The 24,596-nt window shown below is 39.1% G+C and overlaps 1 protein-coding gene and 1 long non-coding RNA gene across 7 annotated transcripts in view; one reads left to right on the top strand and one right to left on the bottom strand.

Moving 5' to 3' along the window:
- The window catches only part of foxn2a (forkhead box N2a), a 69,143-nt gene extending 53,476 nt beyond the window's left edge, over positions 1 to 15,667 (top strand). For 4 of the 5 annotated variants that reach the window (XM_048600712.1, XM_048600711.1, XM_048600713.1 and 1 more), the window contains 3 exons: positions 133 to 201; positions 1,958 to 2,075; positions 7,388 to 15,667. In XM_048600712.1, the coding sequence (XP_048456669.1) occupies positions 133 to 201; positions 1,958 to 2,075; positions 7,388 to 7,883 (683 nt within the window). In that variant the 3' untranslated portion in view covers positions 7,884 to 15,667. The remainder of the gene's footprint in view (positions 1 to 132; positions 202 to 1,957; positions 2,076 to 7,387) is intronic. The other variant, XM_048600714.1, reaches the window with a different exon arrangement.
- Positions 1 to 24,596, bottom strand: part of LOC109910958 — a 140,211-nt gene that overhangs the window by 104,954 nt on the left and 10,661 nt on the right. The window lies entirely within an intron of this gene.

Raw genomic sequence — 24,596 nt, 5'->3', positions numbered from 1 at the left:
TGATTGCAGATTTTAGCATTTGTACATCCCTTTGCCATGTTAGGGTTGACTTGTGTATTTGAAGGTTCATATAAAAATTGTTTGTTTATGATCACTTTTTATGATCATTTGAACTTGCATATTTCTCGTTAGGTTCGGATATCGATGCTGCCACTGCTATGATGTTGCTCAATTCATCTACAGAACAAAGACTTCCTCAGTGTAAGCCTTGCTTTTTCATTTGTGGATTATGCATCAACAGATTGTGGTAATAAAACTATAATTCACTTTTCTGTGTCAAATGTTTCTCTTTCCAAATTTGCTACACCCTTCCTCAGAATCTGCTAACTGTAAAACAAATCCCATCTCTTGATGACATCATTGAAACCTAATCACACTTTTTCCCCCAGCCTTGTATCTTGCACTGTTTCAGAAATCTATCTAATTGTCAATTATAATGCTTGAAACATAGCTCATTGCATCTTCTGTGTGCTAACGAACTCTCCTTATAAATTTGTTTCTGCTCAACACTCTCCTAACCTGCTTACTAATCATTTAAATTAACAATGGCCTTATTGTGGACTTTTCAATGAAAGTATATATTCTTTTCCTCTTCACTCCAAATGAATCTTTTTTTTAATTTTAAAAAGAATCTTAGCTTTCCATTTTATTTGAAAAATTTCCAGCATCTCCAATTGGCTCTTAGTTTCTCACCTTGACATTTATCCCAGTAAATCTATATGGTGTGATCCTATTGCTTTGGCATCCTCTCTAAAATAGTGCATCCAAAAGTGGACTTTAATGTCATCGGGATGGCCTGAACGTCGATTTATATAAATTTATCATTGCTTCTTTGTTATGCCCATATTTATTTACTTGACTCAGTCTGGTGATTTGTTTTTAATGTCTTTATCTTTCTGCATATATTTCAAGAAGTAATATTTCAAACTCTTAAAACCTTCAGTGGCTTTCTTTCATTCTCACATTCCTTGTTTTTCTTCCCACATTGCATATCTTGTCCTTCTTTGCATTTGCTACTTGACTGTCCATTCAGCTAATCTTCCTGTGTCTTCGTACAGTCTTGTATAGTCCTCCTCACTATTTGCTAAACCTCCTAGTGCTGTGTTGTCAGTAACCGGAGATTGTTGTCTGTGTGCCCAAGTCCAACTTATCTATATACACAGAAGAAAATAAAAATGGTTCCATCCTGACGCCTGGGTTCCAATCCCCATTCTGGAATGGATAATTGTGGAGTTCTGAGCTTTGCTGGGGGAGGCAGGTGTGGGAGCAGGTTGGCTATCCGCCCCTCCTAATATAAAGTCACAGATCTGAAATGTTAGCTCTGTTTCTCCTACCACAAATACTGCCAGCCTGCTTAGTATTTTGTTTGTCGTTTTTTTTAGATTTCCAGTATTCACAGTATTTTGCTTTTGTTTATTTTAAAATTGTTTAGGTTAGGATTAGGTTTTGAAGTTTTTAAAATATTAATTTCTCACCCAATTCGTGGATTAAAATTCACCTCACAAGCTCTGTCTCATATTTTTAAAAATAAAAATTAAATCCATAAAAATTGCTGCAATTCACTTGTAGAACTCCCCACAGTCTGTGATGAACCATGTAACCTGAGATTAAAGATGACCTTAAGGAATTTAATTGAAACACTAAATACAGGACAATGAAGGAACATCAGATGCCTTGACTTTCTAATATTGTTCTGCAGTAACAGAGAATGGAGTAAAGGAATAACCTCGTAATACAGTAAAAACATTTCTGTCATTTTCCTAAAATAAAAGTTGAATTACAATCCCATTCCTCAGACAATGAAACCAGTCAGCTCCCTGAACTTTATCTTAAAAATATTCTTTCTTACAAGTGAAGAAGGTCCTCCCAGACCCATGCAAAATAGAAAATCAAAATTGTTCCTCTATTTATCTTCAGTAAGTGTTTATTAATATGTCTCTAATTTTACTTGTTTTAGCAGGTGGGCCATCTCAGCAAAACAGTCCAACAATGAGCCGAAAACGAAGTCACAAACGTGCATTTTCGAAGCTTGCTCCCACTTTGGTGAAAATAACTGAAGCGACATGCAGAACAAAGTAAAACATTGTTCAGTTTGATTCTATAGAGTAACTGATCCTTTTCTAATGTCCTTGGGTGTGAAAATGGTGGGAAATTATCTCGCATGAAAATAAAACCCTATGGGCTAAATGATTTAGTTCACCCACATGGAACACAGTATCAAGTAAGAAGGTCTCTGGTGTCAGCCCTGGTTTATGGGTCGGTCAGCAATCTTCTCTCAGACCAGCAGTAGCCATCTGACAGTTGACCATATGTTTGAGAGAGGAAGGAAATTAGTTTATGATACTGAATTGCTTTAGTGTTGTAGATTACAATTATGTTCAAGAAAATAAATGGTTTCAAAGAATAACTTGGAAATCAGATTACAGAATAGGTTTGGATGATGGACCTGAGTTGTTTTGTATTGCTTCTAGGGAAGGGGAATAGTTTTCAATCATTGAGTAGTTCAACCAAATTGGGACAGACAACTGTCCTATATAATCTGTCTAATATAATCATTTGTATGTTTTTGTCAAAATACTAACAAATTGTTCAGGAAAATGGTTTTTGTACTTAGCAAACTATCAACTCTCCTCCTTCTCAATAAAAATTTGTTATACAGAGAATTCTACACTTAGAAGCAAAAGTGGCATGCCAAGTAATATATGCCAATCATCTGCATGCCCTAAAAGTTTTATCCTAACAGGTTTAATTTCAAAATGACAACACAGATGGCAAGGTTTTTTCTTAACATACTGTAACATATAGTTCTTCTTTTTAAAAATGTCTTAGGTTTATAGTTCACTCCTATCTGGAATTCCTTTCTGTATGCGGGTCTGGGAGGTAAAAGTGTGAGTCTTCGTTCTTTATCCTAATTGTGCACTTCGGTTGAAAATAATTTTCTATCTTCTACCTTTGCATGCACCAGATCACAAACTTCAACTAAATCCCATTGTTGTGATACTGAAAGCTCAAGTTTCTGCAATCTTTATTCACGTCTTAGTTTTCTGACAGTAGGGCCTGCACTTTTGCCAGTATGGAGAATCTCTTTCCAGACTGATCTACCATTTTCACCTCCATGGAAAGACATTCTGCTGTAGCAAAAATTACAGCTAAGCTCAGAAATTGGATGTCACACCTCCAAACACAGTACTTCCCATTTTCAGGAGGGTCATGTTCGGATTTGCTTTTGGATAGGTTACTGAAGCAGCTGGCCATTTAAGTCACCAACTGTCTCCAATTCAAGTGGGATTTTTGGAGTCTTGAATTGTAAAACCTCAAGTGTGGAGAGTCAATCTAGTAAGAACAAATCTGATCTTTGTATATTCCTCTGGATAGCCAGAATATCTGGATATCCCTTTGGAGTGGTATGGTGTCCGTTTGAATCTGATTCCAGAGCATCATTGGAGAAGGTAAGGTCCCCCTTTAGATAGGGTGAAGTGTCCTTTGGAGTAGATCAAGTACCCTTGGATTTCAGAAAAGGTGTTTTAAATATCCATGAAAAGTGCATAAACTCATTACTGCCGAGCTCATTGCTCACCCCTGTCTATCACTTATTGTTTTTGCTGTTTGGCAAGCAAATTGTCCTGTTTGTAGCTTCACCAGATTGACACCTCATCTTTCAAAACGCTTGCTGCAGCTGCTAGCTTGCCCTTCTAAACTCTTAAACACTTATGACATTAGGGGTGAAGCCTCTCCATGTTCAACAGCTCATGAAAAGTCTCAGTCATATGCAGACTGCCTTCTTGTAGTTAAATATTTACATTGTATGGGGGAGAAGGCTAACCAAGCTGTTCCTGATGTCCATTCCCAGACTCTTCGTTGAATTAGGGTTAGTAACCTGGCTTGATGGTAATGGTACACCAGCGGAATATGCTGAGCCATGAGGTTGCAAATTGTGTTGGGAGTATAATTCTACAGCCGTTGATGCCCACAGCACCTCTTGGGTGCCTGGTCCTAAGTTGTTAGATCTGTCTGAAGTCAGTCCCATTTAGCATGGTCCTGTATAACACAATGGACAATGTCCTCCATGTGAAGATGCAACTTTGCAGTTGTCATTGCTAAGGATACTGTCTTGGACAGATGCATCTGTGGCAGGCAGATTTGTGAGGATGAGGTTATGTATATTTTTCCCACTTGTTCGTTCCTCTGTCACCTGCCTCAGACCCTGTCTGGAAGCTGTGCCCTTTAGTCAGAAGTGTTGTTGCCAAGCCATTCTTGATGATGGACATTGAAGTCTCCCACCCAGAGTACATTCTGTACCCTTTCCACCCTCAGTGCTCCTTCCAAATGTTGTCCAACATGGAGGAGTGCTAATTCATCAGCCGAGGGCACACAATACATGGTCATCAGCAGGAGGTTTCCTTGCCAATGTTTGAGTTGATGACATAAGCCTTTCTAAGGTCTGGTGTCAATGTTCAGGAGTCCCAGGGTAATTCCCTCCCAACTGTATACCACTGTACCACCATCTCTGCTGCTAGCAGACAGGTCATACCCAGAAATGGTGATGGTGGTGTCTGTATCTGTGAGTATGGCTGTGTAAAGCTGTTGCTTGATTAGCTGTGAGGCAGCTCTCCTAATTTTGACACCATCCCCAGTTTCTGATTCCTTAGTTGATGCCAAGTGGTCTGTCTAATTTCATTACTTTTTGAGACTTTTTCTTGGTGAGTAGCTTGCTAGACCATTTCAGTCGACACTAGAGTCAATCTCAGTTAAGAGTCTGAGTCACATGTAGGCCAGACCAGGTAAGGACAGTAGTTTCCTTCCCTAATGGACATTAGTGAACTAGAGAGGTTTTATAACACCCAATTATTGTTTCCCGGTCACAATTAAATGTTTAATTCCAGGATCTTATTGAATTCAAATTCTACTATCTACCCTGCTGGGATTTAGATTTGGCCCCCCCAGAACAATACCTGAGTCTCGGTTACTAGTCCAGTGATAATATCACAATGCTAAGTGGTTTATAAATGATTTGATCTTACAGCGGTTGAATTTAAGGAGTTTTTTTATAGGACCCCAAAATCTCTTTTTAATGTTATCCTTAACTATTTCAGTACTGGTCATGAAGTATCTGTAAGGTCGCTTGACGAGTCCGTAATGGTTTAAATTTTCTGGACACACTTCCAGTCACAGCTGACAATATCAGACTTTGTATGCAGAAAGATCTGGTCTGGGCAAAACTAAAAACAGCTGGTAGTGATGGGAGATACCAAAGGCCCATCACAACCAGATTTAAAAGCTTTTTGGACCCAGGGAGACCAGATCACGATAGAGAAAGGCATATTATTATGAGCAAGAGTGATTGTCCTCACCAGAGGTCGCCGCCAGATACTGGCTGAACTTCACTAGGGTCAATTCAGCGGTTTCCAAAATATTGGCGAGAAGTTTTGTTTGGTGGCCAGGATTGGATGCGGACATAGCTGTCTTGATTGGGAAGTGTCCAGAGTGCCAACAAGGACAAAAAATTATTGCCGGCAGCTCCCCTGCATTTGTGGGAATGGCTGGGTAAACCCTCCCCGTCGACTATGCAGGTCCTTTCACGGACTCTGTGTTCTTAGTCATTGCGCCCATTCAAACTAGCTGGATGTGCGAAGAGTTCATTTGCCAAGCATGGGTACGATGACAGAAAACGTGTGTGCATCTTTTGCAATACACGGAACAAAAGTGTTGGTTACAGATGACAGGCCATCATTTACAGCAGGGAGTTTGAGTATTTCCTAAAGTTGAATGGTAGCCATCGTGTAAGGACAGCTCCATATCATCCATCATCCAATGGTCTTGCAGAAACAGCAGTCCAAACATTGAAGGCAGGCTTAAAGAAACAGTCTACAACATCACTAGATACAAAACTGTCCCAGTTCCTATTTGATTATAGGGCCATCCCTCATGCAATTACAGGGATAGTGCCAGCAGAGCTGCTAATGGGGAGAAGATTTGCACTAGGTTAAATACGATCTTCCTGGGGTTGGGGGGTGAATCGGCATCAGGAATGCCAGTGCTGGACACAAGACTCTGCTAAGTGAGAGACACAGTTTACTTCAGGGACAAAGTCTGGTGTAGGAACCACAGGAATGGCCCTGCATGCGTAAGAGGCATGGTCAACACGTGGTCAGGTCCAGTGACGTATGAAATGAAGTTTGGGTGAGTGCGATCGTCCTGAACAAGCGTGGGGACCATATGAAAGCTGCAAACTCGCAAACAGTGTGAGAGCAAAACATGTCTGGCTCCTCAACTGCCTTTCCGACTGTTCCAGAACCTGTGGGTTCTCCCTCTCCATCATGCATTGAAGATACCTCAGAATCTGAGTTGGACACGAAGGATGATTCTGCCTTGCCACCTGTGCTTCCTGAAGAGGAGAATGAACGTCTTCTGAGATGTTCCAGGTGCAAGAGGCAAGCTACTGTGCATTACATGCTACCGTAACAGAGGCAGAGTTGGAGGAACCTGACCAGGTGCTAAAACGCCCTAGGAGGAGCCACAAAAAAAGAACCGGCCCATGCCCTTCGACTCAGGGGGGAAGCGAAGTAGTGATTGTAATGAGGTCAGCCAGATGGACCTCATAAAATAGGAGTTCCCTGATTGGGACTGTTAATCTGGTCCACTCAGGGAGCCCTGGCTGACAGATATAAGCAGGAGTGCCAGAGGTTCTGTTCACTCTGAGTGTTGGCTCTGAGAAAGCTGAATCAGTGTTGAGGACTTTCCACCTGTAAATAAAGGATGATTTGGTGACAGGATATTGCTCTCTGGAGTTATTTCATCCTCCTTGATTCCTCTTCACAACTTTTTATCCTACCTATCCTTGTGTCATACTTAGCCTAAAACGGTGTGGATTTAAGTTTAAGTAATAGCTTAACATGAACTGTCCGTATTGTCGGGTGAATTGAGGTGATCACCTTAGGCTGTGTGCAATGAGGATCCTGGTGTAAGGACAATAGGCAGTGATGAATAATAACTACAGCAAAGTTAAACACTGTGTGTGTGTGTGTGTGTACACGTATGTGGAGGAGGAGAGAAAGAGCACACTGTGAAATTTCCCTGATGGAGGCTCGCCCTGCACAGTGTGATTTGCTGTATGTAATTTTATCAAAAGCTTTCCAGAAGTTGAGGTATGCCATAATTTATAACATCCCATCATCCATTTCAGGTGTCTCTTTCTTAAAAAGGAAGTTAATGAGGTAGGAGTTTATTATCATTTACTGCTTTTTTGAGATAGGGATAATCCATAGATTGACTTGCGCTAATTGAATCCATAGTAAGTTTATTGTTCTTTGCATACGCATTTTGAAAATAGGCACCAAGTTAACAAATTTCAAATTACATTAATTCAAATGTTGATTTTCTGTTTCAGGGAGAATGTCGAAACGTCTCCATCGCAGAAAGACAGCAAGAGTTTGTCTGGTTTACCAGTCATCAATAATGATCCTAAAGAAGAACACAATTATAGTGCAAATGGTACCGTGTCTCACCGTAGCGAGTCTAGGTCTAGTGTTTCATCCTTCTCCTCTGTGGAGGAATCCTATGAATTCATTCCAAAAGCTAGTCGTGGTGGGAGTGACGGAAGTGAAGGCTTCCACAGTGATGAAGAGTCTGAGGTAGATGACTGTGAGAATGAGTCAAATAACTTGTTAGGTGCCAGTGTCTACAAATCTGAGCGATGTGGAAAAGACTCCACTAGCATGTTACGTTTGGCTGGAAAAAGCTGCAGAACAGTGCAGCAAGAAGTTGATGAAGAGCTAAAGGAAGCCGCTGGTTCACTTTTGCACCTTGCTGGAATCCATATGTGCCTGGACTCTTTAGTCAGTAAACCAGGAAAAAGCAGGAATGAGAAACATAATGTGAAATAGCATGCTTCCTCTCACATCTGCCATTGTGTGTTATTTGGCAATATACTTCAATGGAGCTCCTTCTCAAAAGGAAGAAAAAAGCCATATGAAGACTGAAGTGTTTGCCCTTGAATATTAACTGCCATTTGTTTGCACCTTTCTGAGACAAGAAGTTCTCCATAGGTTGTACCAGTTCTTGAAAAGTGAACTTTACAGCAACCAACACATGCAATGGATCAGCCTGTATGCTGAAGTAGTTCTTCAGGCTGTTTTATTGGTTAAAATTTCAAGCAGTTGAAAAGTGAAAAAAAAGCTTTCTTTGAAAATAACTGAAGTGTTCAGGGTTGAAAAGGGGTGATGGGGCTTGGCAATATTTTAGACATCTTGAAGATCATACAATGTATTTTTCAACCTAATATGTTAGTGATATTTAAGAAGTTGACTCCCTCTCACGTTTTTCCCTTTCTTGAATATGGTTTCCTTCATTTTCAGAGAACCTTGAAAGTCACTAATGGTACGTCAATGTTCCTAGATTAATTAACTCTCTCAGGTGTTCGGGCACAATTCCACGAACAAAAGGAGCCCTCTAAGCACCATCTCTCATGCACAGGCTGGCTCAAATGATTTTTTAACTGTGTGGAATATTGCAGAAAGGCAACTTAGTCCTTCATGATGTCCAAATGCACATATTTTCCAATATGGGTCATTAACAATTCATCAAATGTTTCAGTATATTGGAAAGTTTGTGTATTTTTCCCTCCTTGCAACAAAGGTAATTATAATGCCTTGTAACTGCTCCCCAGGCTAAAGTAGTGGAGGCTGTGAGAAGGTTGCACTTTACATTGGAAGAAAGAATAAAAAAAAGAGAAAAATGAAGTTGACTTTGCTATGCAGTTTTTATGAAAATTTTTTTTAAAGTTCGTCACCAATGTTTGTGCTTCCAAGATATTTGGAGAACTCTGAAATTATTGATGGGAGAAAATTAACAGTGTACCTTTAATTGTTCAAACAGAAGCCACAGTTGATAATATTAAACTGGAAATATTGTTTACCTTAAATCACCTTCCTGGGAGTCATGTGATAGGACAGGCCTGCAGTGATTATCATAACAGTACTGTAGTGGTAACATCAAAAAGGATTGGATTACCATGATGTAAGCGAGCAATACCTCTAAATTTCACTGAGCATACAATTTAGATTTAAAATCAGAATGCAACAGAAAGTCACCGTGCTGTTTTTATTTGAAGAAAATATGGAAAATAATGTGTTGAAGTATATTGCTGTTGAATGCTGGACTCAAGCTGATATTTATGCTCATGACTTATAACCTCCTTTGAATCCATTGGTGAGGACATGGCCTTTGTAACATATTTAAATGTGCTTGCTTTTTTTGTTAGCTATGTTCTTATATGAATGTTTTGTTTCCATCTCCAGCTGTAGAAGTTGATGGAAAGATTGCCAGCTGCCAGGCTTTACTAATGCCAGAAATAGTGTGAAATCAATAGAATTCCCACCAGAACTTTTTCTCCCTCACCACAATGGGAAATCCCCAGTTAGAAAAATCAAAAAGAATCAACGTTGTGGTAGTTTATTAACATTGTGCCCTGCATTTTTGGGCAGTTCTTAAATTTTAATCCTTGATTCTGCAATTTAGCAATCATGAGTCAAAAACCACCACACTATTGCGATATGGTATCATAGTCGAGTTGGAATGCTTTCATGAACACAACGTTCAATAAGTCCTACATACTGGCAATGGTTTCAGAATCATGTATTATTTTTATGCAGTGGGATGGGCTTGGATGTATTCATTTTCTTCACTTGGCTAATTACTGCTGAAATACTGCTAGTCTACTGTACTGGAAGCTCACCAGAGCCACATGCAGAAGATTTTGATGGAACTATAATAGTAAAACTTTAACAGTAATGTATTTGTTCCCACTTACTGAAGCAGGATCTCCATATAAAACATCCAAATATAAATCATGTGATATACTTTTCCAGTAAGGGGAAAAGTCTTACCCACCCCTGAATGAGAATCTGCTGGATATGCATAGTTGGTTATTTAAGCTGGAACCTTCAGCTTTATTAGAACATTCTTGCTAACTACTACTTTAACTGGTCACTGCAGTTTGGTGCATGAGGTGTTCACTGGAAAGAGGCAAGAACTTTGTAATTTACACTAATTCAAATCCCTGATTAACTTTAACTTGACCTTGAAAAGGCAAGTCACTGCACTTTTTCACCATGCATGATTCAGATCTGCAGTGGTAAGATGGCACTCAAATTAAGCAAAGTGTGCTTCTTTGGTGCCCCACAATGAAAATTGCGGACTTTCCTACTTGAGACTCCCTGCTTGCCAACTACCTCTACTCCTGGATGCCTAAGTGCCACCTGCCAGCTGGGTACTACTTTTTACCCATTTCAAATGGGCAGCTCTTTGGGGAAGTATTCTACAGGCCAGAAATTCAGGCCTATGAATATAGCTAGCAGTCACTTTTCTACTCTACTTGAAATTCTCTGGGTATTAAAATCAAATTCCAAAATATGCAGGACTCCCAGATGTATGGGTCTACTTCGTAAAATCTTACAAGTCCAAAATTCAGGGTATGTGTCATGTCAATGCTTTCCATTGACACAAATATATTAATGTAAGTGAACCATGTAATTTTGGATACCTGGTTACTAACTTTGAGAACCATGTACTTCTTAACATCTGCTAATTGGTGCCACTTTAATAAAGATTCTTCTGCCTTTCATAAGTTTCATTTTTTGCTCTGTTGATTTTTTTTGATTTCAGAGATTTCTGGAAGCCTAATAGGCACTGTAGTTTCAGGTGGCAAAATACAGGTATAATGCACAATTTATTTTCATATAAATAAGCACAGGGCAGCTGGCACACATCGATCTGCTTCTCACTGGTCATGTAGCAGTATACAAGTTATAATAGGAATGTACAGGGAGGATGAGCTATTTGCCATTACTAGGTAGTAATGTCTTTTCTGAATAAATTTGTTTCTCTTTCAAAACAAAGTATATTTTTAAAATTGTGTTCTGCTTTGAGCTCATCATGGTATGCTTTTTGCTGAAGTTTGTGGTTTCTTAATAATTTCATGCTGACATGCTCCCAGGGAAGGATATGAGATCTGTTAAGGTAAATAAAATTTCTTAAGACCAGTATAGGTACACTCTGTACCAAGCGAGAGAAAGGGTGGAGAGTTTTCTTTGTTTCTATGTATGGAATGTCGCATTATTTATCCAAACTGCTTTGGTAAGAGTCATTTCCTGTCAATAATCTGTTTGCCAGATCTTGAATTGCTCAGCAGTGTTTCCATGTAAAAAGAAAATCCAGTGAGGTATGCCTACTGCAATGTTTAATACAAGCAAATAACCCGCTAACACTGGTTGTGTAGACCAACACATCTTTATCCAGTAGCCAGGATGATGATTACCAGTTTGGCTTTCATTTACTTAACTTCCTGAGTTAGTCTTTTTTCAACTCTCACTCATGCTTGAATGAAGAGAGAAGTTAGATGGCAAGTTGCCAAAGACCGATACTTCATTTTCACATGAATTGTACTTTCTATGGTTTGTATGCTCAGCATCATCTTTTAAAGCAAACAATTTCTCGAACAATTTTTCTTTAATTATAAAGGGACAGGTCAGCAATCTGCCTAAACTGCAAAAAATGCAAATATGACACTGTTCTCCTGTACACTGAGATGCAGTAGCACAAATCCCTAACCATTGTCGTTATCCGTCTTTCAACTGCCACCAGCAATTGATTGTTAATGCCAATAGCCAATAAGTAAGTTGAGTGTTGATGTTCAGAAACTTATCACCAAGTGAGAATGTCCATGTTAATTGATAAATCCATATTAGTATATTTTATCTTGGTTTGGTATAGAATACATACACAATGTCACTTGGCAGATTGCCAAGCCTTGTGTTGGAATTTATTCCATTGGTTAGTACAATCCTGTTTTCAGCACACAATATCAAACTCACTATTGCTTGGCTGGCTAGATGCCTTACCTGGTACACAACTATATATACAAATAATTGTTGCTGCACACTGAATAGTGGCCAGATGAATAAATTGTCCGAAGCAAAATTAGCTGAACTAAATTTTTAACTGTTCTCTTGCATTCGTAATAATTGAATAAAGATGATAAATGTAAATAATGTTTATAAAATGTTTAAACCTCCTCAAATTTTAAAATAGCTGTGCAGTGAATAAAATAGCTGCTAGTTCAACAACAGCGTTTAAGGTAATGGTTACCTTTTGTTACCGGTTAGTCAATTTGGAATTTCCAAGCAAATTATTTCTCAATTATAATGATGTATTACTTTCTTTGAATATCATTGTTATTGCATTAAAAACATATAATGTGTGGCTGTTGAGAGCAGGACAGGTACTGATTTCTTTCTCTGAATTGGCTTTTTCATATGTGCTCACTATCCACTATCTCACTTAGGCAGAACATGTGTGAACAAAAATAGCAGTATTTCCTGGGCTGCATTTTCTGTTCCATCAAGCAGTGATTTCAGCAGATGAGCCAGCAGGGCAAGCCAACAAAAGGAACAGGAAACATGGCTTTGACAATTTTCTTTTTCCTACCACCCTCTAAAGCCATTGATTGCCTCCTAGATTAGAATTACAAAACCCTTGCTTAATAATTTTGATCCTGTTTGCACCAGATCTGCACATTACAGTAGGTTAAGGCGGTATTAGGAAGGTGAACCATAACTCATTTTTCTTTTACACAGAACACCAGCACTGACACTGATATCAGTTAATTCACTACAACTTAATTACATGCTATTTTCATGAACCACTGAGGCAGCAATGAAATAATTTATATTACCATTACTTAGCAGGCATTCCCTTGAGAGCAACTTGTTTTAGTTGCATCTAATTTCAATGAAGTGTGTAATGCAGAATGCAGTTCTATTGGTGTTTAGAACACTAGTTGATCCACTTCAGGAGTTGAAAATATTCAAATTTGATTTTTCTATACTGTAAATCCATGTTTGTACTGCATCTCGATCATCAGATCAATATCTGGTGTGAAACCTATGCTGAGAATTCACAGATAATGCTTGAGAAGATAGTAGAACTGGTCAACTTCTTTCGAAACCAGTGTTGGGGGTGGGCATACCCTCTGCTGTAATTGAAGTAAATTAATTGTTTTGAGATGTGTGCAAATCAACTACAATGTAAAAATGGGACTGCTGTAATATAAAATGGAAGAGTGTCAATGTTTCTTACACTGACTTCAGAAGTCTAACGTTCAATTGACAGTGGATAGAGGTGATCATATTGGAGTATGTAAATTAAATTTGGGCCTATTTTCCCTTTCTCAACTTAAGTTGGCAGTTCATATTATTGGAACCATCAGTCTTCCTTTATTTACATTGCAGAAAGAATGATTCTTTGTGTGAGCCCACACAACAAGTATTGTTGCTATGGAAGGAGATGATATCACACTTCAGAATTCATTGGCCAAAAGTGGCCATATTTACTTAGTTACAGGCTCCATGGAAAGGAGACTGTCCACTAGCTGCAATCACAGCTAGCAAAAAGCAAAATGTTTGTGGTGGTTGGAGATTTAAAAACCTCACTAAGAATTCCTCAGGACAATGCACAAAGCCCTTCCATCTTCAGCCACGGACAGAAGTGGGAATATTTGTGATGATTGAAGTGGTCAATTTAATTTGCAATTTGTCATAAGTGGAGATGGTGGAATAGTGGTAATATCTATGAACTTGTATTGCAGAACCCTAGGCTCATGTTCTGAGGATATGGATTTGAATCCTACATGGTAAATGGTGAAATGTGAATTCAATAAAAATCTGAAATTTTGAAAAAGCTAGTCTAATTGTCACCATGTAACCAATGCCAATTGTTGTAAAAGGTCAGAAACCCACTAATGTTACTAATGTCCTTGAAGAAAGGAAATCTATCATCCTTACCTGGTCTGGCCTACATGTAAACCCCAGGCTAACATCCTTTCGAAGCTCTGTGGTCACACAGTCACTGGGAGGTTTTGCACCCACTGCATGCTGTGCTGACACACTAGCTTCAGCTTTCCAAAGCTATTGCCATGCACGGAACTCAGGTCCATGCAGCAGTTAACAATTAGTGGGAATATTGCTCCAAACCCATAGTTATGTGCAACTGTGTAACTGTCCTCTGGGCAAATAAATGTTGGCCTAGCCAGTGACAGCTACATTCCATGAACAAATAAAAATAATGAAGCTGCCTGTATCTGCATGGAACAAAATCTGGACAACATACAGGCCTGGGCTAAGTGCCTAACTAACATTTGTGCCATGTTAAGTGCCAGGCAATAACCATCTCCAACAAGTATCTAACTACCTCCTTGACATTGTGAAAGCTTCCACCGTCAATAGCTGAGACTTGTCATCATTGACCAGAGCTAGAGGAGGCACATAACTACTGCTAATACAAAAGCAAGACAGAAACTAGATATGTCACCTCCCGAAGCCACCTACAAGGCATAAGTCAGGAATGTGAAGAAATACTCTCCGCTTGTAGGGATGAGTTCATATCCAACAACATTCAAGAAAGTTGATACATTCCAGGACAAAGTTGCCCAATAAAGCCCAACCACTATCTTAAATACTCATTTGCTAGCCAATATATTGGAACTCCCTGGGGGTACTTTGACTGCATGAGGACTGCAGCAAATAAAAACCTCAGTTTTCTACCACTTCCCTGAGGGCATTTAGGAATAGGCAATAAATGTTGGCCTTGAAAGCAACATGCACTTGACATGGATAAATGCTTTTCAAAATCAGCTATAGTGACTATTCACTCCTGCTTCTATTATCATTTCCATCCCACTGCCACCAGCCAAGTACTGTGACAAGTTTGAGGCTTTTGTTCTTGCCTTTCAAGTAATCCACAGGATTTTTAATTATTTTACCTAAGAGAATGCCTAAATTATGAACCGCCTCCTTTTAAAAATAGAAGCACTATCTGGAGGTGAAAATCCACAGATTTACATTGATTGTGAATTTTGGTACATAGTTTCCAACTGTGGTTAACACTTCTCTCAACCACTGTCCATTTTAGAGTGGAATAAGAACCATGAAACCTCTTCTAATAATACTATCCATTAAGAAGTAATATTAGACAAAATTAGTACACTTTGTATTGGTGATTTCAGTGAGCAAAGTCTGAGGAGTAGAGGTTATATTGTTTATCCTAAGGTGGTTCATAATGTTGTACGTATTTTCACTTCTTAAACTGGTAGTGACGTTCTGCCTGAGCTTACATCATGTAATTTACATTTTGTTCCACTGCATGTATGCCTGACTGGTGCTCAGGTAGTTGCAGATTAATGAAACAAACTGATACAGAAGATGAAAAAAATTGTACAGATGCAAAATGCAATTATTCCTATATTACTTCTTCACATAATTTTTAACCAAAAAAGTAACACGCTAAGTAGTTCAAATGCCAATAGAACTAGTTTTTAAAAAATGTCATTAAATTACTGGATGTACGATGAAGGGGAGAGAGAAACAGATTGGAGGTGCTCAGTGTTTGGTGTTTCAAAATACATTCTGAACACCTGTTGCAGGTCATACCAAAACCTTCTTCCAATCTGATCCTTAAAGCCTACAACTGGTTATAAAACTGTTTAATTATGCCATCAAAATCATGTATGTTATTCTGTGTTCATAAAGATGTTTTTATAAATGTTTATTTTTGCCAAAGATATGCAAATTGCATACAAATGGTATTGTTAAATAAACTTTCTTTTTATTTGTAAGTTGCTGATTATAATCATTGGGTTTTCCTAAAGCTGTGTATATCCTCAAATCATTGGTCAGCATGAGTCATTATTAACAGATTTGCTCCTGGATTTCTGCTCACACAACACCTCCACTGCTAGAAATCCTATGACATAAGCCTCTTGAATGTAAGGTCCAACTTTAAGGAGGTGTATACACTTTGTCGAAGGAAAGGCTTTCAATGCTGTCTTTTTACAGTCTGCACATCCATGTAGAGAGATACCTCTTCCAAATCCTTGAATTCTTTTGGGTCAGCCATGTGCCTTTCAAGATCAAGATGATAGGCTGAGGGGAATTTTTTTCATGCAGAGGGTGGTGCATGTATGTAACGAGCTGCTGGAGGAGGTGGTGGAGACCGGTACAATTACAACATTTAAAGCAACTGGATGGGTACACGAATAGGAAGGGTTTAGAGGGAAATGGGCCAAATGCTGACAAGTGGGACTAGATTAATTTAGGATATCTGGTCGGCATACAGAACAGGTCACAACATGTCCTGGCTGCAGTTTTAACCGAGGTCAGAATTTAAGCTAGCTTGACTAAAATTCCCAGCATACTTGATTAGTTCTTAACCATTTCCACTGTTGGACACCGGACCACACTGCAGTATCGTGTTATAAAGAACACTGCACAGCACAATTGTGGAGATTGATGCTGGGGCATATTGAGGGAGCATCTAGATCTGTCAAATCACTGGAATCTAGCGCAAGTTTGCCCTCATTATGCTGGTGTTGTGAGATGGCTACTGTTATTATCTTTTCTGTACCTTCATGGTAGGATTCCTCACCGATCTTTATTTGGTATCCCATGTCTCCCAGGAGTCAACAGCTTAAGCTGTTCAGTGGGGAGGACAACCATTGGTAGATGGAACTGCTTAAGAAGGAAGGATTCTTGGGATTCCTGGCTCAGATATGCATGATATTCTTGCTGTAATCACAATAAAAATGTACATTAAGGAGTGGAGACCCTTCTGGTTAGACACGTGGCTGATAGAATGGTACCTTTATCAGCACAGGCACAACTGACAATGTCTAATATTGAAGTGACACCCACTGCTAGCGCAGTCCATTATCTCCCAAGATGGATGGATGCCAGAGGTATTTTCTCTTTTGACAATGACACCCCATTGTGTACTCACTAATCCAAAGTTGCAAGATGCTGAGATATTATAGATAAAACATAGGTTATACGCCAGGAAATAATCTTGGTTGTACTATGGCATACTACATGAGAACTAAATATGAGAATTAACCACACACCTAGTCAGGCTTTTTCAGTTCAGCTACAGCATCATCTAACATATAAGATATTGCTTAAGAATTACGTCTCCATGAAAAGCAGGACAAATCCAACTGAGGAGCTGTCAATGAAAATGCTATAGAAATGCAGTTCTGTTTCACCAATGCGCAATTTGGGAACTGCCAATGGCACTTCTCTCCAGAGCTCATTACAGCCTTGGTCCAAATATGAGGCAGACAATTCTAGAGATGAGAATGATTATCTTTGACATCAAAGCAAAATTGACCAATTGTAGTATCAAAGTGCCCTAGAAAAATTCTCTGATATGATGTGAGAAAAATCTTTTTGACTCAGTAGCAATACTGTAGGCTCAAAAATCTTCAGCTGCTTCATCAATGACTTTCCCTTTTTCTTACACTTATTTTAAGTGTTTGCTGATGAAAGCAGTATTCAGCACCATTCAAGATTCTGTAGACACTTAAGCAGTCAATGGTTACATGCTGCAAGACCTAGACAACATTCAGGTTTGGATGAAAAATGGAAACTAACACTGATGCCATCAATGATTGAATACTCTACACTTATCTGGATGCCTGCAGCTCCAATGACACTCAAAGGAAGCTCGACATCATTCTAGGACAAAGTAGCTCATTTGATTGGCATCCATCCACCAACTTAAACATTCATTCTCTCCATCACAAGGAACCAGTGCATGCAGCGTTTACCATCTACAAGATGCAATGCAGCAACTTTCCAAGCCTCCTCCAACAGCATCTTTCAAATCTTTGATTTTTATGACCAAGATGTAGAAGGGCAGTAAAAATGTGGAAATACATCCATTTTCAAGATCCCTCTGAATCAATTACCATCCTGAATTGTAATTACATTAACATTCCTTCATAATCACAATAAAAACCAAGAAATGTCATCCTAACTGGATTGCGGGTGTAACCACCACACATGAACCTCAACGGTATAATAAGACAATTCAATACCACTTCCTTATGGACAATTAGAGATGGACAACAAATTCTCACATCCCATTAAAGTAGATTTTAAAAATGAAGGATTAAAGAGTAACTAAATTGCCTAGTGGCATTTATAGATTCACAGATTCATACAGCACAGAAAAGGCCCATCAAGTCTGCACCAACATAACTACCATTAAAGGTGCATTAATCCCAATTTCCTGCACTTGTCCTATATGCTTGAATTTTATGATATTTGAAGTGCTCATCCAAATATTTTTTTAAAGATTATAATGTTTCCAGCCTCCACTACCTTTCCAGGCATTGCAATCCAGATTCCCACCACCCGCTGAGTGAAAAAGTTTTTTTTCCCAAAATCCTGTCTGAATCTCCTGCCCCTTACCCTAAAACTATGCATTCTCCTGTTTGACCCCTCAACCAGGGGGAAAAGCTGCTCTCTATTCACCCTGTCCATACCCCTCATAATCTTATACACCTCAATTATGTCTCCCCTCAATTTTCTCTGCTCTAAAAAAAAAAATCCAAGCCTATCCAGTCTCTCCTTAGGGCTCAATTTCTCCAAACCAGGCAATGTACTGGTGAACCATCTCTGTACCCCATCTAGTGCTGTCACATCCTTCCCGTAGTGAGGTGACCAGAAGTGCACACAGAATTCCAGCTGTGGCCTAACCAACATTCTGTACAACTCTGACATTACCTCCTTGCTCTTTTACTCTAAGCCAAGACTGTTAAAAGCAAGTGTCCCATATGCCTTCTTAACTATCTGTGCATGACCAGGAAGAGCTCACTTCTGTGTTGTGACATGAATAAACAGTTCAAAAATTAAACCTGGAGATTTCTGTCTGTACAATTTAAATGAGAGAAAGTCTTGTGGTGTACTGTAAACTCTGGGTTTGAGTTCCATGTCAGGACTTGCTGGCCGTAGAAGATAGGTTCACAATGTGGTCAAACAGGTTAACTAATAACCTGTAAGTCCCTCAAATATGCCTGATGACATGTGATAAGGTGAGAGCATCTCCGAGCCAGCCATCCTGCAGGACCATGGACCAATCCGATGTAAGTCTATGTACCAAACTTCAAATAGGACAGGAGATAAGATGGACAACTTAAGTAACAAGCTATATGATTGTTTATCATAATCACATTATACCATTCATACACTGGGCCACCATGCCACAATAAAACAATCATTTTACAGAACATGCATAGAAGATTCAATAGATTCACAAGCATACACCTGTGTAAAGTACTCACCCTCTTAAATTTATAATTTCATCTTTTGGTTTTAGTGAATGCTTGCTATTGTTCTTCTCTGTTATTTTACAGGACAATACATGAAATAGCCTGTAATGTGGCAAGAAGTACACAAATACATTCAGCACCACTGGATTGTCTGTTCTGGAATGCTGTGGTACACAACTGCAATGCTTCATAAAAGAACAATAAAATGTGTGTAATTTGTGTGGTATAATCATTACTGTAAGAACTTGTCGGCTTTCTGTGACACTAAAAAAAGGAATAATTTTTCTTGTTGCAAAGCAATGGGATTACCTTTTAATTATAACATAAAAAGTAGTGGTGAATTGAAACCCCTTATTCAATCTACTCATTTCAGTTCTCCTCTAACTCCTTTTTGTTTGAATCAACATTCTTGAACTCCAAGTACAGTCTGTTCCTGAACACCTTTTAAAATTAATTCATTTTGTTTATATTACCGTTCTTCATTTGTCGTCATTAATGCATAACTTCACACTTCTCTGCATTAAATTTTACCTGCTATATTTTTACTAGATTTTCAATTTTCCTATCATCTGTAAATTTTGAAATTATATTCTCTGTACCCAAGTCCAATTGATCAAACAAATCAAAAAAGCAGTAGTCCTATTAGAGCTTTTTAGGGGACACAACGGTATGCTTCCCTCTATTCTGTAAAACAACTGTTCACCATTTTTTTCTGCTCTCTATTTCTCAGGCAAGTTTATTTTCATGATGTCACTGCCGCATTAAACACATGGCCTTCGATTTTGCTGATAAGTCGATATTGTGATAGTTTACTAATCACATGCTCTAAGTTCAACATATGAATATACTATACAACAACATAAAACAACAGCAAAATGCTACAGATACTGGAAAGTTGAAATAAAAACAGAAATGATGGATATACTTAGCAGGTTAGACAGCATCTTTGGAGAGAGACACAGAGTTGAGCAGCTAAATTCTCCAAATAGAGTTTGGATTACAGCTGAGAATTGGAGCCCAGGAAAACAAGGTGGAATGGTATCAGAACAATTCCCTGGTGTATTCCCACCTCCAGGGGAACATGCCAGGGAAAGTCAGCAGCATTCTCCAACAAGCAGACAGTAAATAATGCACATAGAAAACAATTAGGGCTATTTTCCAAATAAAATAAGACTTCCCCAATGTCAGAACACACCCCAGTGCCATATGGAGAGCCTGCCAGCTTGGTAGAGGTAAACTTCAGGTAATGGGATCCTAAATGCCCAAAGCCTTGCCCAAACAGAAGGTCCAATCTGTCGTGGGTTCTTCAATCTAATATTTGCAAAAGGTGTTGGAGGAAGTGATCTTTGAAGGCAGCGGGATAGGTAGATTAGCTGGTCAAGAAGACATATGGGATACTTGCCTTTATTAATCAAGGCATTGAATACAAGAGCAAGGAGGTTATGACAGAGCTACATATAATATTAGGCCACAATTGGAGTTCTGGTCACCATTCTACAGGAAGGATGTGATTGAATTAGACAGGGTGAAGAAAAGATTTAGCAGGATGTTACCTGAGCTAGATTGATTCAGCTATGAAGAGAGACTAGATAGGCCGGATTGTTTTCCTTAGACCAGAGAAGACTGAGGGAAAGATTTGATTGAGGTGTGCAAAGTTTTGACAGGTATAGATAGGGTACATAGGGAGAAACTTTTCCCAATAGCACCCACAGTCAATAACCAGGGACACAGTTTTAAAGTAAGAAGCAGGAAGTTTAGAGGGGATTAGCGGAAATCTTTTTCATGCAGAGGGTTGTGGGTACCTGTACCTGCTTAAAGGGTAGGTGAGGCAGGATCCCTCAAGATACTTAAGAAGCATTTAGCTGAACAGTTGAAACACCACAGCATACAAGGCTATGGGCCAACTGCCGGAACATGGAATTAGAATTGATGGATGTTTAATGACTGGCGTGGACCCAGTGCGTCGAAGGGCCGTCATTCCATGCTGGAAAACTCAAAGTGTCTATGAAAGATGTGATGTTAAGCAATGTTGGAACACTGCAAGAGGCCAAGAACAGAGGGATCACAGAGGTGACATGGTGGGGAATTAAAATCACTATAAAAGGCGACTATGCTAATTCTGTAGTTGCCAGATGATAGATGCATTTGAAACACTGTCTAATGGTATAAATAAGACAGTGCCTGGGGAGGAGGAAATGCGAGTAACTGGTTGGGTTGGGGAATGGAGAGAGTAATATAATTAAGTGATAGATGTAGATGGGGTGAGTGACTGGAAAGAGGGATGAGTGAGTGAGTGATGGGAAGGGGATGTGAGTGAGTGATTGGAGAGATTCAGGGGAGTGTCTGGAGAGATGGCTGTGAATGTTTGGATGGGGTGAGATGGAGTATCTGGGGAGGGAGATGTGAATGAGTGAGTGAGTGGTCATGATTACTATGGATAAGGTAATACAGATACCAAGTATCAAGAAGCTCTTGCTGTGTAAACAATAAAATTCCCAATGAGACTGCTGAAGAATAATATCAGACTTTTAAACTGCCACTTGATTACTGCTATCAATGAGAAAGAAATGTGTCTGGAAGTGAATATATTAAGCATTAAATTTCCTCATAGTTATCAAAATGTATTTTTTGAGAAAGTATTGCTTATATTATTTTGTAAGGCCACCTATAACTAGTAATGTGCCACAGGGATCAGTGCTGTGGCCATAATTATTTACAATATATATTGGTGACATGGATGGAGGAAGTGAATGCACTATTGCCAAGTTTGCAGATGACACAAAAACAGGTGGAGGGGAAGTGGTAAGTATGAGACAAAGTCCATAGAGAGATATGGACATTTTAAATATGTAGGCTAAATACTGGCAGATTGAATATAATATGAGAAAATGAACTTTGTCTGGAAGAATAGAGGAGGTGGATATTATTTAGATGGAGAAAGACTGCAGAAATCTGTAGTACTAAGAGATTTGGGGCTCCTCATGAATGAACCACAAAAAGATGGTGTCTCAGTGGGCAATACAGAAGGCAAATGGAACATTGGCCTTTATTTCAAAAGGAATGGAAGGTAAAAGTAGGGAAATCTTGCTAAAACTGTACAAGGCATTGGTCAGACCACACCTAGAATACAGTGAACAGTTTTGGTCCCCTTATCTAAGGAAAGTCAAACTGACATCGGAGGCAATTCAGAGAAAATTCACTAGGTTGTTCCCAGAGGAATTTTTTAATGAGCAGAAGTTGAGTGGATTGGTCCTGTGCTCACTGGAATTTAGAAGAACAAGGTGTAAACTATTGAAACACATAAGATTCTTAAGGGTCTTGGCAGTGTAGATGCTGCGAGATTGTTTTCAACTGAGGGAGAGGCTCAGACTAGAAGGCATAATCTCAGAGAACTGTGTAACCCATTTAAGTCAGAGATGAGGAGGAGTTCCTTCTCTCAAAGGTTTGTGAATCTGTGTAATTATTTACTGCAGAGAACTGTTGAGGCTGGATTATTCAGTGTTTCCAAGGCTGGCACAGATATATTTCTAAGGGAATTGAAGATTATGGGGAAAAGACAGGTAAATGGTATTGAGGATTAACTCATCAGCCATGATTTCATTGAATGGTAGAATACACTCGATGGGCTAAATGGCTATGGCTGCTCCTTCATCTTACAGGCTTATGGTAATTGCAATTGGCCAGTCAGCTGGGTCAAATGCACTATTTTAATGTTATTTCTCAATGTGTTAACAGTGAAACTTCCAGGCTACAAACACCTGGATAGGTGATAGACTTTCCCTGACAGGTGACAAGCTCTCCTGCTTTCACTGTCTGCTGTTGGTGAATGTTGGAAGGATTTACAAGGTGATACTCAATCTGTCTGGCTGTGTTATGAATGCACCTTCCTTGAGTGGGACACAGGATCTTCCAAAGCTATACTCCAAGTGAATTGCCTCCAAATACATTACAGCCTTCCTTAAAAAAAGGAAACCAAAACTTCGCACCTAATTGAGATGTGGACTCACCAATGCCTTGTATAACTGAAGTATGGTATCTTTACTTTTATGTCCAATTCTTCTTGTAATAAAGGATCACATTCTATTAGCCTTTTTATTTATTTGCTGTAACTGCATACTAACATTTTGTGATCTGTCACTAAAACACCCCGATCCCTCTGCACTTGTTCTCTGTTTAAGTAATTTTTAGCTTCTTTATTCTTCTTGCCAAAGTGAGGAACTTCACATTTTCCTACATTATATTCAATCTACTGGATCATCCAACCTATGTATATCCATCTGCAAACTTGTGTCCTCTTCAGAAAACATAGTTTCCTATTTATCTTTGTGCCATCTGAAAATTTGGTTACTAAGCCTTTGCGCCCTTTATCTAATTCATAGAATCATAGAATCCCTTCAGCGTGGAAGCAGGCCATTTGGCCTATTGAGTTCACACCGATCCTCCGAGGAGCATCCCAACCAGACCCAGCCCTTAGACCATCCCTACATTTCCCAATCTAGACACTATGGGCAATTTAGAGTAGCCAATCCACCTAACCTCCATATCTTTGGATTGTGGGAGGATAGTAGAGCACCCAGAGAAAACCCACGCAGATACAGGGAGAATGTGCAAACTCCACACAGACAGTCGCTCAAGGCTGGAATCAAACCCGGGTCCCTGGCACTGTGAGGCAGCAGTGCTAACCACTGAGTCACCGTCATAAATTGTGAAAAACTTGTGCCCGAACACAGATCCCTGCAGGACTTCACCAGTCACATCTTGTTAACCAGAAGATTCATTTATGCATATATTGTTTACTGTCAGCTACTCATGTTGCTAATATTACAGTGCTGCTTCTCAAGGCAGTATTGCAATATAAAATATTAGAATACATCCCCTTTCAAAAAAAAGTTCAAATTCTGAACCAATTTAACCTAAACAATCTGCCAACATGGACAGCAAATTAATTCCTGGACAAAGTAAATGGATGAAAATACAAGTGATAATGGAAGCCTATTATAATACGCCATAGTACTGCTCTCACTGGATGACAACAATTATTCTGGTTTGAAGTGGTCACAATTGCATTTAGAGTGCCATCTAGTGATTCATCCTTACAGAGGCCAGGAAATAAGCATCTTTCACACTAGAATACTTCAAAGCACTTTACAGCCAAGTAATTACTTTCTAAATGTGGTGAAATAGGCAAATGTGGCAGCCAGTTTACGTAAAGCAAATCCCCTCATGACAATAAGGTAAGTAATCACAAAATAATTTTTTTAAATTATTATGGATCTGAAATAAAAACAAAAAGTGTTGGAGGTAACTCAGCAGGTCTGGCAGCACCTGTGTAGAGAGAAACAAAGTTAATGTTTGAGTCCAATATAACTCTGCTTCAGAAAATAAATAACCAGATTATTTGTTTTTGTAGTGTTAATTCAGAGTTAAATGTTGGCCG

The sequence above is a fragment of the Rhincodon typus genome, chromosome 9 (genome assembly GCF_021869965.1).
Source record: "Rhincodon typus isolate 14 chromosome 9, sRhiTyp1.1, whole genome shotgun sequence".
In the NCBI taxonomy this organism is placed as follows: Eukaryota; Metazoa; Chordata; class Chondrichthyes; order Orectolobiformes; family Rhincodontidae; genus Rhincodon; species Rhincodon typus.
Note: the sequence above shows the minus strand (reverse complement) of the source record. Positions and strands in the feature narration are given on the sequence as shown.